The sequence below is a fragment of the Trachurus japonicus genome, chromosome 20 (genome assembly GCF_045865225.1).
Source record: "Trachurus japonicus isolate A0001 chromosome 20, Traja_1.0".
Taxonomy (NCBI): domain Eukaryota; kingdom Metazoa; phylum Chordata; class Actinopteri; order Carangiformes; family Carangidae; genus Trachurus; species Trachurus japonicus.
The window spans coordinates 20,784,462-20,796,572 of record NC_140926.1 but is presented as its reverse complement, the minus strand read 5'-3'; the positions used below and the strand labels follow the sequence as shown (position 1 = coordinate 20,796,572).

General features: G+C 41.7%; 1 protein-coding gene across 2 annotated transcripts; it reads left to right on the top strand.

Annotated features, from left to right (window-relative positions):
- The first annotated feature begins 340 nt into the window (after window positions 1-340).
- Window positions 341-8,831, top strand: LOC146966845 (ATP-dependent zinc metalloprotease YME1L1-like). 2 transcript variants are annotated; one of them, XM_085763903.1, is made up of 18 exons: window positions 341-537; window positions 1,157-1,276; window positions 1,679-1,847; window positions 1,974-2,075; window positions 2,800-2,906; window positions 2,990-3,140; window positions 3,293-3,376; window positions 3,772-3,945; window positions 4,065-4,217; window positions 4,314-4,446; window positions 5,300-5,362; window positions 5,784-5,896; window positions 6,149-6,304; window positions 6,487-6,638; window positions 6,738-6,864; window positions 7,171-7,244; window positions 7,685-7,771; window positions 7,884-8,831. In XM_085763903.1, the coding sequence occupies exons 1-18, from the start codon at window positions 502-504 to the stop codon at window positions 8,022-8,024; spliced, it is 2,142 nt and encodes a 713-aa protein (XP_085620029.1). In that variant the 5' UTR covers window positions 341-501; the 3' UTR covers window positions 8,025-8,831. The 2 variants fall into 2 exon arrangements, with proteins under 2 accessions (XP_085620029.1, XP_085620028.1); XM_085763902.1 differs by having other exon boundaries at window positions 3,293-3,400.
- The last annotated feature ends 3,280 nt before the right edge of the window (window positions 8,832-12,111 follow it).

Sequence of the window (12,111 nt, the reverse complement as noted above, 5' to 3'; positions counted from 1 at the left end):
TAATGGTATAGTTGTGCATTTTATTCTTTAATTTGTATCATGTATTATCTTCTTCCTATTAACGACACCTTTAGTTGTAAGTACTGATTTTTTGTCAGGCAATAAGGAGCCTTCAATTGTCGTAAATATTGGAATTGTGTAATAGCGTCCAAATGTTTTTTCCACATTTGAGAAATATAATGTGAAAATATGAACTTATACGTATGTATTTATTTGCCTAACACACTAGGAGAACTTCAAATTATTTTTTAACGCAGTTTTAGTCGCTCGGGTGATGTAATGACACAAGCCGTGGCCGTGTCGACGTCATTTTGTAGTCCATTTGACCTCAGACGCCGGAGAGAATCCATTTGCCGTTGTTAGCTAAGCTGCTGAAAGTTGTGTAACAAGGAAAACAAAAGGGCACGGTTCCAGGGAGGACTCGTACATTGTCGGTATATAGAGGGGCTGTCCTCGACGCTCACCCTCCAAATCTTTACTTTGAATCATCATTTGGGGAAAATGTTTTCACTGTCGACATCGTTTCAGCCCCAGCAGGTAAGCCGACTGGATAGCTCATTTGACTTAGCTAGCTAATGCTAACGTGTGCTCCTCTGACGTGTTATCTGTATTTTGGTCTAACTGTCACCGTTGCCGGGGAGTTAAAACGTTAAACCCAGTTACGACAAGTTGGCCTCATTGGTTATTGGTCTTTGTTTTGTATTATCTTGTGGTCAATGGGAATTTAGCTCGGCTAATGTTAGCATTAACAAACCAAAGCGACGTTGCTGTATAATCAGAATGACATCACATAAGGTAACTCAAGTGTGATAACCCCGTCAAGGTTCATCTTGTTTCGACCATGACCCAAGCATAGGGTCTATCTTTTTAGAGCTGGATCTAAGTTTGATTGAAGTGTGTTAACTTCAGTTAATCTTCAAAGAGTTGAGATTATGTAACTCGCATACATCTGACGTATGTGGGCCAATGTGGAGAGTCAGTCTGAATAACACTGACATAACAGTCCTGTCCTGTCATGGAAGATTCACCTGTTCATCAAACCTTAAATATGCCTACTATTACCAACTCAAATGAGTGTATACATAACAAATGTCACATTATACATCATCCACGTGTTGCTGTTCTTCACCCTCCTGTGTTGTTATTTTTCTGTCAGATGATAGTGCCCCTCAGCCAGCTCATCAATGCCCTCCACTCTCTGAAGAACTCAGCCACAGCTTCAGTCCAGACCCTGAACAAAGACTTCACTCCAGAGCACAGTTCATTCCTCAAAGAGGTGAGCTTGGCCCCATGGATGCATGGTACACTTTAGTGATGTCTAGGCGATGCAGCACATGATGATTAAAAAAAATATATTTTGAATATTTAAAAAAAAACATTGTTTTGGAGTTTGCAAAGATTATAATGTCATAACATTGTTATATTCTTTACAAACACATTTTTCAATACACATTGATAACCATGTAGGCATCATGCTTTAAAATGACACACTTCATTGTCTGACATTATACAGCAGCGGCTGCTGTATAATGACAGTGACAATGAATAAAGATGCAGCCAGAAAATGTGAAATATTTCTAACAATATTTTGATTCCTATATCTTTAGAAAGTGTTTGAAAGACTCCAAAGTCACATAAAAGGTGTAAATAACCCACATTGGCTGTCTTGTCTTCATAGCCCACTGTGAGTCTCAGGGACCTTGGTCTGTCAGAAATCAGGGTGAGTCAGCTGGATGAGCTGGTCAGCAGGTTACTGCCTACACCGAAACCTGAAGAACCTCTTGCTGTTCCTGCGACATGGAGGACGAGTCACGTTTCAGGAGACAGCTTCTTTCACAACAAGCATGGTGAGCAGCTCAGCCATCTGAGCTGAAACTCTATCCAGCTTTTAGAGTTTCCTAAGAAAATAGCCCAGTGCTTATTGTTGTATCATTTAATGAAAAAACAAACCATTTGTACTTTTTGTCTCACAGGGTTCTCACAAAGACGGTTGGGTGTTTTTGGCTCCCCGATATTCCACAGACAATACCACAGTCCTCTAAAAGAAGTTTGCTCAGAGCTACAATTTTTACCTGGTAAGAAATTAACTTTGATTACTTATGTGCGAGTTATCTACTGTATGTGTAGGAAGGACTTGACATTTAAAGGTTATAGCTACAACTTTTTCATCAAAACAATTAATTTTTCAAATATAATACATCCACAGAACGTCTAGAGGGGTGCAGAATAAAAGTATTAATTTTACTGAAAACATTTCTTTGTAGTATAGAAATAATTGATTTGTAAATTTTGACGGGTCCAAAATATATAAATATTTACATCTGGTTACGATGGCAACGTCGACATGAAATGATCTCTGCGCCAACAGCATTAGTACGTTGATGTCACGTGAGGCAGAGCTCAGGGAGAGCCAGATCCTGATAGCTCAGTGGAGAAAATAACATTGTGCTAACGCTAATGCTAACTAACGGTCAGCCGGTACTGTAACGTTTCGGGTGCAGGCGTGATGCTGCGGGTTTGTCGGGTTCGTCTGCAGGTGAGTTAGTGTGAAATGATTCAGACGTGTTTCCAGTCTGCTGTCAACACCGGAGCTGCTGCTCGATAAATACGGTTAGCGTTAGCTTAGCTTTAAGCCACTAACCGCTCCCGGCGTACCTGGCAACCAGTACAATTGAAGGTTGGAGCGAGAGCAGGTGAGTGTGAGTGCGACACCTACTGGCTAGGAGGAATTACACTTGTAGCTAATCCTTTTATGTTAGTGTTTAATGTTTTGTGTTTCCCACGTGTGTCCCTGTTTAGTGTGGGTCCAGAGTCGGGGTTTCAAAACTCTTCGAAAGGGCAGACGAATGGAGTCTGGTTATGACGGTCCAGTTGAGTCTGAATCCTATACACCAGCCTTCATGAAGGTCAGCATGTTCCAGCAGTTTAATAATATCTCTCTATTAATGTAAAGCTTTACCAACCAGCTGTCCCTCCGTTTCCCTGACAGGGGTTGCTGACGAGGGAAAAGGGACCAGAGGTGCAGTCGCTGGACCAAGTGGTGAAACAAAAGAACGTTCCAGAGAATCAGCAGGAAGCTTTTAAGACGGGTTTCACTGAAGGGTTCATGAGGTCCCAGGCTTTCACCCAGAAAACCCAAGGCATGTTGCTCTCTCACTTAGCCATCAGACACTACAGTTATCATCCAGAAAGAAAACAGGGTTTATATTATTGAGCAATTCCTTGGTATTCAGTTGAATACAGAGGAAACAGGCTCATAGCTAACTTTTTTTCCTCTCCTCTGTTTTGACAGACTCGCTGAGGAGAACCAGGCTGATCCTGTTGGTCCTCTTACTCGTTGGTATTTATGGGCTGTCGAGAACCCCGTTTCTCTCGGGTAAAGGCTCCTTTTCTGATGCTGGTTTGTGTCAGTTTTCATTCTTTCCCATGCTTGCAAATCAACTCAAAGCCCTACATGCACATTGCAAAGAAGGATTTTTAGTGTTTTGAAGTTTGTATAAATAAGTTAGTATTTAGTTTTTAGCGTAGATATGCAGTATCTTTCTAGTATGTGTACTATCATGTTAACAGGACACATCTCTCCTATGGTGTGCATGTAGACTGTAGAGTGTTACTAATAAATGGAACAGCTGATTAAATGTGGAAAAGCACCACAAGTTATGATCATATATATTAACACGTGTGTCGCCATCAGCGTTGTGACACATTTTAAAGAAATGGGATGCATTTCTGGACCTGTCATACTGACCCAGCTGTTATGGCATTCCACAGTGAGGTTCCGCACCACATCTGGCCTGGACTCAGCAGTCGACCCCGTCCAGATGAAGAATGTGACATTTGAGCACGTCAAAGGAGTGGAGGAGGCGAAAAATGAATTGCAAGATGTTGTCGATTTTCTCAAGAACCCACAGAAGTTTACCGTTCTAGGTGGAAAGTTGCCTAAAGGTATGATAACTGAACTTGTCAGAGAAAATAACTTAATGCATACATTTGCCAAATAATTCCCTCCTATAGATTTTAATATGTTCATCAAGTTGAACCCGTTTCATCTCTAATCTTCTCAGGGATCCTCCTCGTTGGTCCACCAGGCACTGGAAAGACTCTGTTAGCACGAGCTGTGGCTGGAGAGGCCGACGTGCCTTTCTACTACGCCTCCGGATCAGAGTTTGATGAGATGTTTGTGGGTGTGGGTGCAGGTCGCATCAGGAACCTTTTCAGTAAGTTTGCTGGATGAGAGAAAGTATGAGGCACCGGTTGAGGATGTAACACATACACAACTGCAACTACAACTTCTGTCTGCTTCATGTTTGCAGAGGAGGCAAAGGCCAACGCCCCCTGCGTCATCTTCATCGACGAGCTGGACAGCGTCGGAGGGAAGAGGGTTGAGTCTCCTATGCATCCTTACTCCAGACAAACCATCAACCAGCTGCTGGCTGAAATGGACGGGTCGGTTTCACTGCACATTCTTAAAGGGATAGTTCACCCTAGAATGATATTTCGCTCATTATCTACTCACCCTCATGTTGACTAAGGGCTGGAAGAAGTTTCAGATTCCTCCGTGGCTTCTCTGAGTTACAGGGGGTCTCGGCATAGCAGTGCATGTCCATATAACGGTTGCAAAGGGACACCGGAGCTCTTCGTAAAAAAAACACACACAAAAAAACATCCAAATACCTCCATGATGCTCGTATGTAATGTCCGTCTTGTGCTGAAGCCCCAAATTGCGTAATTGTCCCGAAAAAAATTAAATAAGTCTATATTTTAAGCTTGTTTGTAGCGGAAGCTTCTCGAAGCTCCTCTTCCTGGTCCGTCCAAATCTCGCGTGATTCGCAGTAACCGCACTGACGCATGCTGACGCCGGTGCAAATCACGCGAGATTTGGACGGACCAGGAAGAGGAGCTTCGAGAAGCTTCCGCTACAAACAAGCTTAAAATATAGACTTATTTAATTTTTTTCGGGACAATTACGCAATTTGGGGCTTCAGCACAAGACGGACATTACATACGAGCATCATGGAGGTATTTGGATGTTTTTTTGTGTGTGTTTTTTTACGAAGAGCTCCGGTGTCCCTTTGCAACCGTTATATGGACATGCACTGCTATGCCGAGACCCCCTGTAACTCAGAGAAGCCACGGAGGAATCTGAAACTTCTTCCAGCCCTTAGTCAACATGAGGGTGAGTAGATAATGAGCGAAATATCATTCTAGGGTGAACTATCCCTTTAAACTGCAGAGAGTGAATATTTTTTTCTCATGGGAACTGAGATGTCCTTACTCTCCGTGACTTGATATTTTCCAGATTCAAACCAAATGAAGGAGTCATTGTCATTGGTGCTACGAACTTTGCTGAGGCTCTGGATAAGTATGTTTTCATTCAAGTTCATTTTATATTTTAAATTTTTTCATTTGCCCTTTTTAAGTAGAATAAGCCATTAAATAACTAGTACAAGCCTGGTCAAACTGAAATGTCAGTCTGTACAGTATGCACATCTAGTGAACAGTCTTTTGTTACCTACATTGTAACCTTTGTACTCTTACAGATCCTTTTGACCTTATACCTTCATGTATATTAAAGTGTATTTTTCTGACTTAAATGTTTGAAATGAATTACTCAGATATTGTGTAAGTAAGTATGAGATATTTAAAGAACAGGTGTATGGCATCCCAGTAGTTTCTCATGCCTTTGGGGTTTGACACAGTAAAGATCGACATTTAGCAGAATGAAAGAATGTATGCACTGTGAGTTTTAATTATTACAATTAAATTATTACTCTACTTTTCAGCGCTCTGATAAGGCCTGGGAGGTTTGACATGCAGGTGACGGTACCTCGCCCAGATGTGAAGGGACGTACTGAAATTCTGAACTGGTACCTCTCCAAGATTAAAGTGGACCCTGGTAGGTATCTTAGAGACTCACAAATACGCTTCTTAATGCACTCCGATTTGTCACACTTTAACATTTCAAAAACAATTTTGAATTGCCCATCATGTGATGTTAATGACAAAACCATGATCTCCTTATCAACTGAAACCTGTTGGCATCCAAAGTAAAGAGAATACCTTTGTTTGCCTGTTTTCTGAAGGACATCATTGTCTTTCGTGATCACCTTCATAAAGGAGGCATTTTCTATTGTGTGTTGTTTTACAGCCGTGGAAGCAGAGATTATTGCCCGGGGCACCGTGGGCTTCTCTGGTGCAGAGCTCGAGAACCTGGTCAACCAGGCAGCCCTGAAGGCGGCCGTAGACGAGAAAGAAATGGTGACAATGAAGGATCTGGAGTTCGCCAAGGATAAGATCCTCATGGGTGAGTACACACAGTGTTCAGATCTGCTCCACAGTCCTTACATCACATCACATGAGCGGATTACCTGGACACACTCTAGTTAAGAGTCAGGAAGAATGTCAAAGAGGGATGACTGGAGGCAAAGTGGAAAAAAAAACTTTTAATCAGTGATAATCCTTCTTATTGTGTCCTTTTTGTACCAGGCCCTGAGAGAAAGAGCGTGGTAATCGACAAGAAGAATAAGACCATCACCGCATACCACGAGTCCGGTCATGCCATCGTAGCCTACTACACCAAAGACGCAATGCCCATCAATAAGGCCACCATCATGCCCAGGGGACCAACTCTAGGCCATGTGAGCATTTTTTGTCCTTTACCAACTTATCCACTCACGCTTACCGCTACGTTTTATGTCTTGAAATAAATGTGTGTTCTCCACGTGTCTGTCCTGCAGGTGTCCATGCTCCCAGAGAACGACCGCTGGAGTGAAACAAGAGCCCAGCTGCTGGCTCAGATGGATGTCAGTATGGGCGGCCGTGTAGCAGAAGAGCTCGTCTTCGGAGATGACTACATAACCACTGGTGCGAGATTAAGAGGATTTGATTTAGTTGACGGATCTGTGTCAGTCCTGCTGTGGTAGCAGCAACAGGAATGCTGTAACAGATAAAACACATCATTTATATTGTATAAGACTTTAAAAAGTTCTCTCTTTATTGGACAAAACGGTGTCCTGAGAATAAATACATAACTTTTGACATTTTTTACAGAATTAATGATGTGCAAAGCTATTTTATGGCAGTACTGCTCTACTCCTGCAAGATATTTCAGCACATGTCTGAAAACATCTTCAGTAATAGCATCAATCCTCTTGTAATTGTTCATTTTAGGAGCCTCCAGTGACTTCGATGGTGCAACCAAAATAGCAAAAATGATGGTGACCAGGTTCGGCATGAGTGACAAGGTAAATTTTAAACTTATGTGGCTGATGACTGAACATTTGTTGACAGATACTTTCACTTACAATGCTGATTTACTGCATTTATTATCCCTCATCACTGCAAGGTTCAGTCTGTAAGTTTATGAATGCAGATAAACTTTCAGTCTTTACTCACTAGATCTTTATTTACTGTATATCCAACACATCTGAATGTTCTGAACTCATCTTTGAGGTTGATGACAATGTTGTAGTTGACTTACTTTTAGCATGTGGCCCACCAGAGAGTGGGATATTGATTTATTGCTGAGTTAGAATCAAAATCTGCGGTCCTCTTACAGCCGATCTGTAACAAAATTACAATGAAAGGTTCTTAGACTCTCACTGCTCAGTTACAGTAATTGAGTACTGCACAGGAAGGTAGATTGTACATTTAACATGAGGATGTTATTCATGTTTTGTTGCAGCTTGGTGTGATGACCTATGGCGACGTAACCAAGCAGAGCCCTGAGACACAAGCCGCCATCGAACAGGAAGTCAGACTTTTACTGAAGGTGAGCTCCCCCCACAACGCTCTCAACTTGTATTTGATTTAAAGATATATTAGAACTGATCATTTCTAACATGAGTGCTTAATTTCCTTATTTTTTCTCGTCTGTCCACCAGGACTCATACGATCGAGCAAAAAGCATCCTTAAAACCTACAGTAAGGAGCACAAGAAGCTTGCCGATGCCCTGCTGAGATATGAAACTCTGGATGCCAAAGAGATCCAGTTGGTGCTGGAGGGCAAATCACTGGACCACTAGATACCTCAGTAGACATTTTAGACTCTTGTAACATGTATATATGAATCTGTGCAATCAGGCACAGGCCTTTGGAGGCCTTGTATTTCATTTGTTTGTATCCCTCTTATTCTCAGCGTGAAGATGACACAGAAATGATCGTTTCACCCATGTTATTTTTTATCTTAGTAATTGTTATCATGTGTTTGACAATTTCAACAGTGACATTTGGTTTTAATGCACCTCACACTTACATTGGTTGAAAATAAGTACATGAAATTCACAGACATTTGAGGTTTCATTAAGGGCTTGTCGTCCTTTACAGTCAAATGATTTCTGAAGTAGTTTTATACATCAGAGTCATATTTAGTATCAAAGCTAGACAAATCAATTGGACATGGATTGTGATCAATTAGGATGAAACATAGAAATTTCTGTTTTGTCTCTTATGTCTCATTTTAAATTTGTACAGACTGGTGAACACCATAGGACCTTAAAGTACCTCAACTTAGAATGTACCATTTGGCTGTAGCAAGGTACAGGTGATAAAGCTGTAATTGTTGAACACTTCATATATTAGAGTTTTCTTCTCTAAATTCAGTTACATTTATCATATGCTATCTATGTTCTTATTTATTTAAGTGCCCAAAGGTGTGTCCTCTTTTTCTGAAATTAGCGATAGGCCCTCATGTCCTATTCTAAGATCACCTGTGAATGATGAATAAGGGGAAATGTGTATATACTGTAAGAGAGTAAAAAGTTTGGCTTTGTGCTTCTGTTTGTTCTTTAGACAAAGGCCTTGGTGAAGCTCAAATAAAGGTTACTCCTCCTTATGATTGTGTTCCAGAAGACTTAAATTTCATTTGTGTTAATTGAGTTTTTTAATTCAGAATACCAAGAGAGCAATACTAAGTATTTATTTGAAGTGAGGTTTTTGACCATCTGATGAATTCCATTATATATATATATGTAGTTTATTTTTTCAGGTTTGTTTCTTTGCAGAAACCCTGGGTCTTTAGCTGTTAAGAACTCCATTACAAGCCTGTTGCTTTGCCCCTCTGCTTTATGCCATTGATCGGTTCTTCATAACTTTGTTGGAAACCTGTGCCTGCAGACAAGCAAAACTGAAGTTGCCAACATCTGTACAAAGTCTGTGGTTATCAGATTTGCTTGTCAAAAAAAGTGTAGTTATGTCTACTTCAATGATGTTACTTTTAGGACATCTACAGCATGAAGTAAATCCCTCTTGTTGGTACAAAGCCACAGGTTGCAGTTGGAGGGCTTTCAGTGACTGGGTGATTCTGGGTAAACAAAGTGTTACTTTGTCAATCTGCAAAGAACAAGAGCTTATTTACTTCTGCCTTTTGATGCTCCTAACCCGCAATTAGTTCCAGATGAAGCCATCTGAGATGCAACAAGTCAGAGTATTGTTGAGTCTTGCTCATTGCCCTTTTTCACACACCTGACTGTTTATAAAGGGCACAGCAGCTCTAGCTCTGACCAAAGACAACCACAGCTGAAGACTGAGCAGCACCATGGAGAGGCTGGAAATTTCAATTTGGCTTTTGCAATAAAACAAGGACATCTTCACTGATATTTCAAAGAAACCATGGATGACCCAGAGGACGACATCGCTGTCATTGGAATTGGATGCAATTTCCCCGGGGGTATGAGTCAACTATGATGTTGTTGCAAGGATGATTGGTGTTTCCCCACCCGTCTTCACTCAAGGTAAATTATCTTGTAATTTATTTTCTCTCAGGCGAGGGGCTCGACAATTTTTGGAAAGTGCTGTTGGAAGGAAAAAACTGCGTGGTTGACATTCCAGCTGAAAGGTTCAGCACCACTTTTTGGCATGATGCTGATGAAAGCAAACCAGGAAAGACACAAACAACCAGCGCAGCTCTTATAGAAGGGTAAGCATTGTGTTTGTAGCACACATTAATCCCTCTCATAGGAATTTGGGGAATTTTAAAATATCTCCTATTGTATGTCATTTCAGGTTTAATGACTTTGATCACAAGTTCTTTGGCATCAGTGAAGCAGAAGCTGATTCCATGGACCCTCAGCAGAAACTCCTCCTTCATTGCACATACAGGGCATTAGAGGATGCAGGAATGGCCATGGAAAGCATCAGTGGGAGCAGAACTGGAGTTTACATAGGTGACCACCACTATTGGTCAATAATGCATTCAAACTTTTTCACACTTTGATAATGCACAAGTTTGACCCTCTCTACTTTGATGTTGCAGGTCTTATGAACAGAGATTACGAGATGCTCAGAAGTAACAGCCCCACTACAATAACCCACTACGATGGCACTGGGACAGCCATGAGTGTGGCTGCCAACAGAATTTCCTACACCTTTAATCTCACTGGCCCTTCCTTTGCCATTGACAGTGCCTGTTCCTCATCTTTGGTGGCTCTACATTTAGCCTGTCAGGCTTTAAAGCAAGGTATATGGTTCACTAGTGCCCACCAGAATCTAACTGAGTTTATCAAGACATGTTCTTTACTTAGTCCATATTTAATTTTATTCTCTTTTTCATCTAGGAGACTGTGAGATGGCTTTATGTGGAGGTGTCAGCTGTATCATAGAGCCAAGAGTGTTTGTTGCTCTCAGCAAGGCCAAGATGATCTCACCTGAGGGGACCAGCAAACCTTTCTCCAAGACAGCAGATGGCTATGGCAGAGGAGAGGGCTGTGGCATGGTTCTCCTGAAGCCGCTGAAAAAAGTAAGATAGATTTCTGTATTTATTTTGTTCTTTACAGTCATTACATGTCAGGTAGAGGTCAATTTATATTCTAACGGTTTGACGTTCTATGTACAGGCTGTAAAAGACTGCAACAATATATGGAGTGTCATCAGTAAAACAGCCGTCAACCAAGATGGGCGCTCGGTCACGCCAATCACCAAACCCTCCATGGCACAACAGGAGGAGCTGCTGCGAAGAATCTACTCAGAGTCTGACCTTGCAGATGTTCAGTACATAGAGGCACATGGGACTGGAACCCCAGTCGGAGACCCAACGGAGGCAAGAAGCATCTCAAACGTCATCGCTAAAGCCAGATCTCCTTGTTCAGAGACACTGCTGATTGGCTCAGTGAAGGGTAACATTGGACATACAGAATCCGCAGCTGGGGTGGCTGGACTTATTAAGGTTCTCCTTATGATGAAACATGAAACCATTGTTCCCTCTGTTTTCTTCTCTGAAGATAATGCAAATGTGGACATGAAAGCTCTTAATCTAAATATTCCGACCAAAACTGAAAGATGGAAGACAAATAAGTCAGTACAGAGAGTGGCTGGGATTAACAGCTTTGGGTTTGGAGGCACGAATGCACATGTGATTATCAGAGAATATAGAAAGACCTCTGTTCCCAAAGAGGTCCCAAAAGGCTGTCCAAAACTCTTTGTTGTATCTGCAGCTTCTGAGAAGTCATTGATCCTATCCATGACTGACATCCAACAAAAGCTTTGCAGCAGTCAAGCAGCTGACTTACAGGCTTTGTCATACACCTCAGCATGTGGAAGGAGTCATCACAGACACAAATATAGGAAGGCCTTCCTAACAACTTCCTTGTCAGATTTACAGAATAATCTGAGATCTGCTTTGAAAACAAAGGTTGCATCGACAAAGTCAGACAGCCGGGTGGTGTTTGTGTTTTGTGGGAATGGACTTGCTTACAAAGACATGTGCAAGCAGCTCCTGAGAGAGGTTCCTGTTTTTAAAGATAAGGTTAGAGAAGTTGAGAATCTCTTCCGGCGTTATAAAAGTACCAGCATTAGTCAGTGGCTTGCAGATGATGACTATAGTAATGATGATTTCACCAAGCCAAATATTGTTCAGCCAATACTTTTTGCGATTCAGGTGGGAATCGCAGCTCTCCTTAAGCATTGGGGTGTCAAACCCGATGTTGTACTTGGACACTCTGTAGGTGAGGTTGCCGCTGCTCACTGTTCTGGCCTCCTCTCTCTTAAAGATGCTGTTAAAGTGTTATACCACCGCAGTACTCTTCAGAACAGGGTCATAGGTGGGAAGATGCTTGTGGTGAGTAATGTGGCTGTAGAAAAGGTCTTAGAAATCCTTAAAGACTTCAATGGCAAAAT

Coding starts and splice junctions, on each gene's coding strand:
- LOC146966845 (XM_085763902.1), top strand. CDS start 502: ATGTTTTCACTGTCGACATCGTTTCAGCCCCAGCAG. Junction 3,946..4,064: donor AGGTGGAAAGTTGCCTAAAG/GTATGATAACTG, acceptor TAATCTTCTCAG/GGATCCTCCTCGTTGGTCCA. Junction 6,639..6,737: donor GGGGACCAACTCTAGGCCAT/GTGAGCATTTTT, acceptor TCTGTCCTGCAG/GTGTCCATGCTCCCAGAGAA.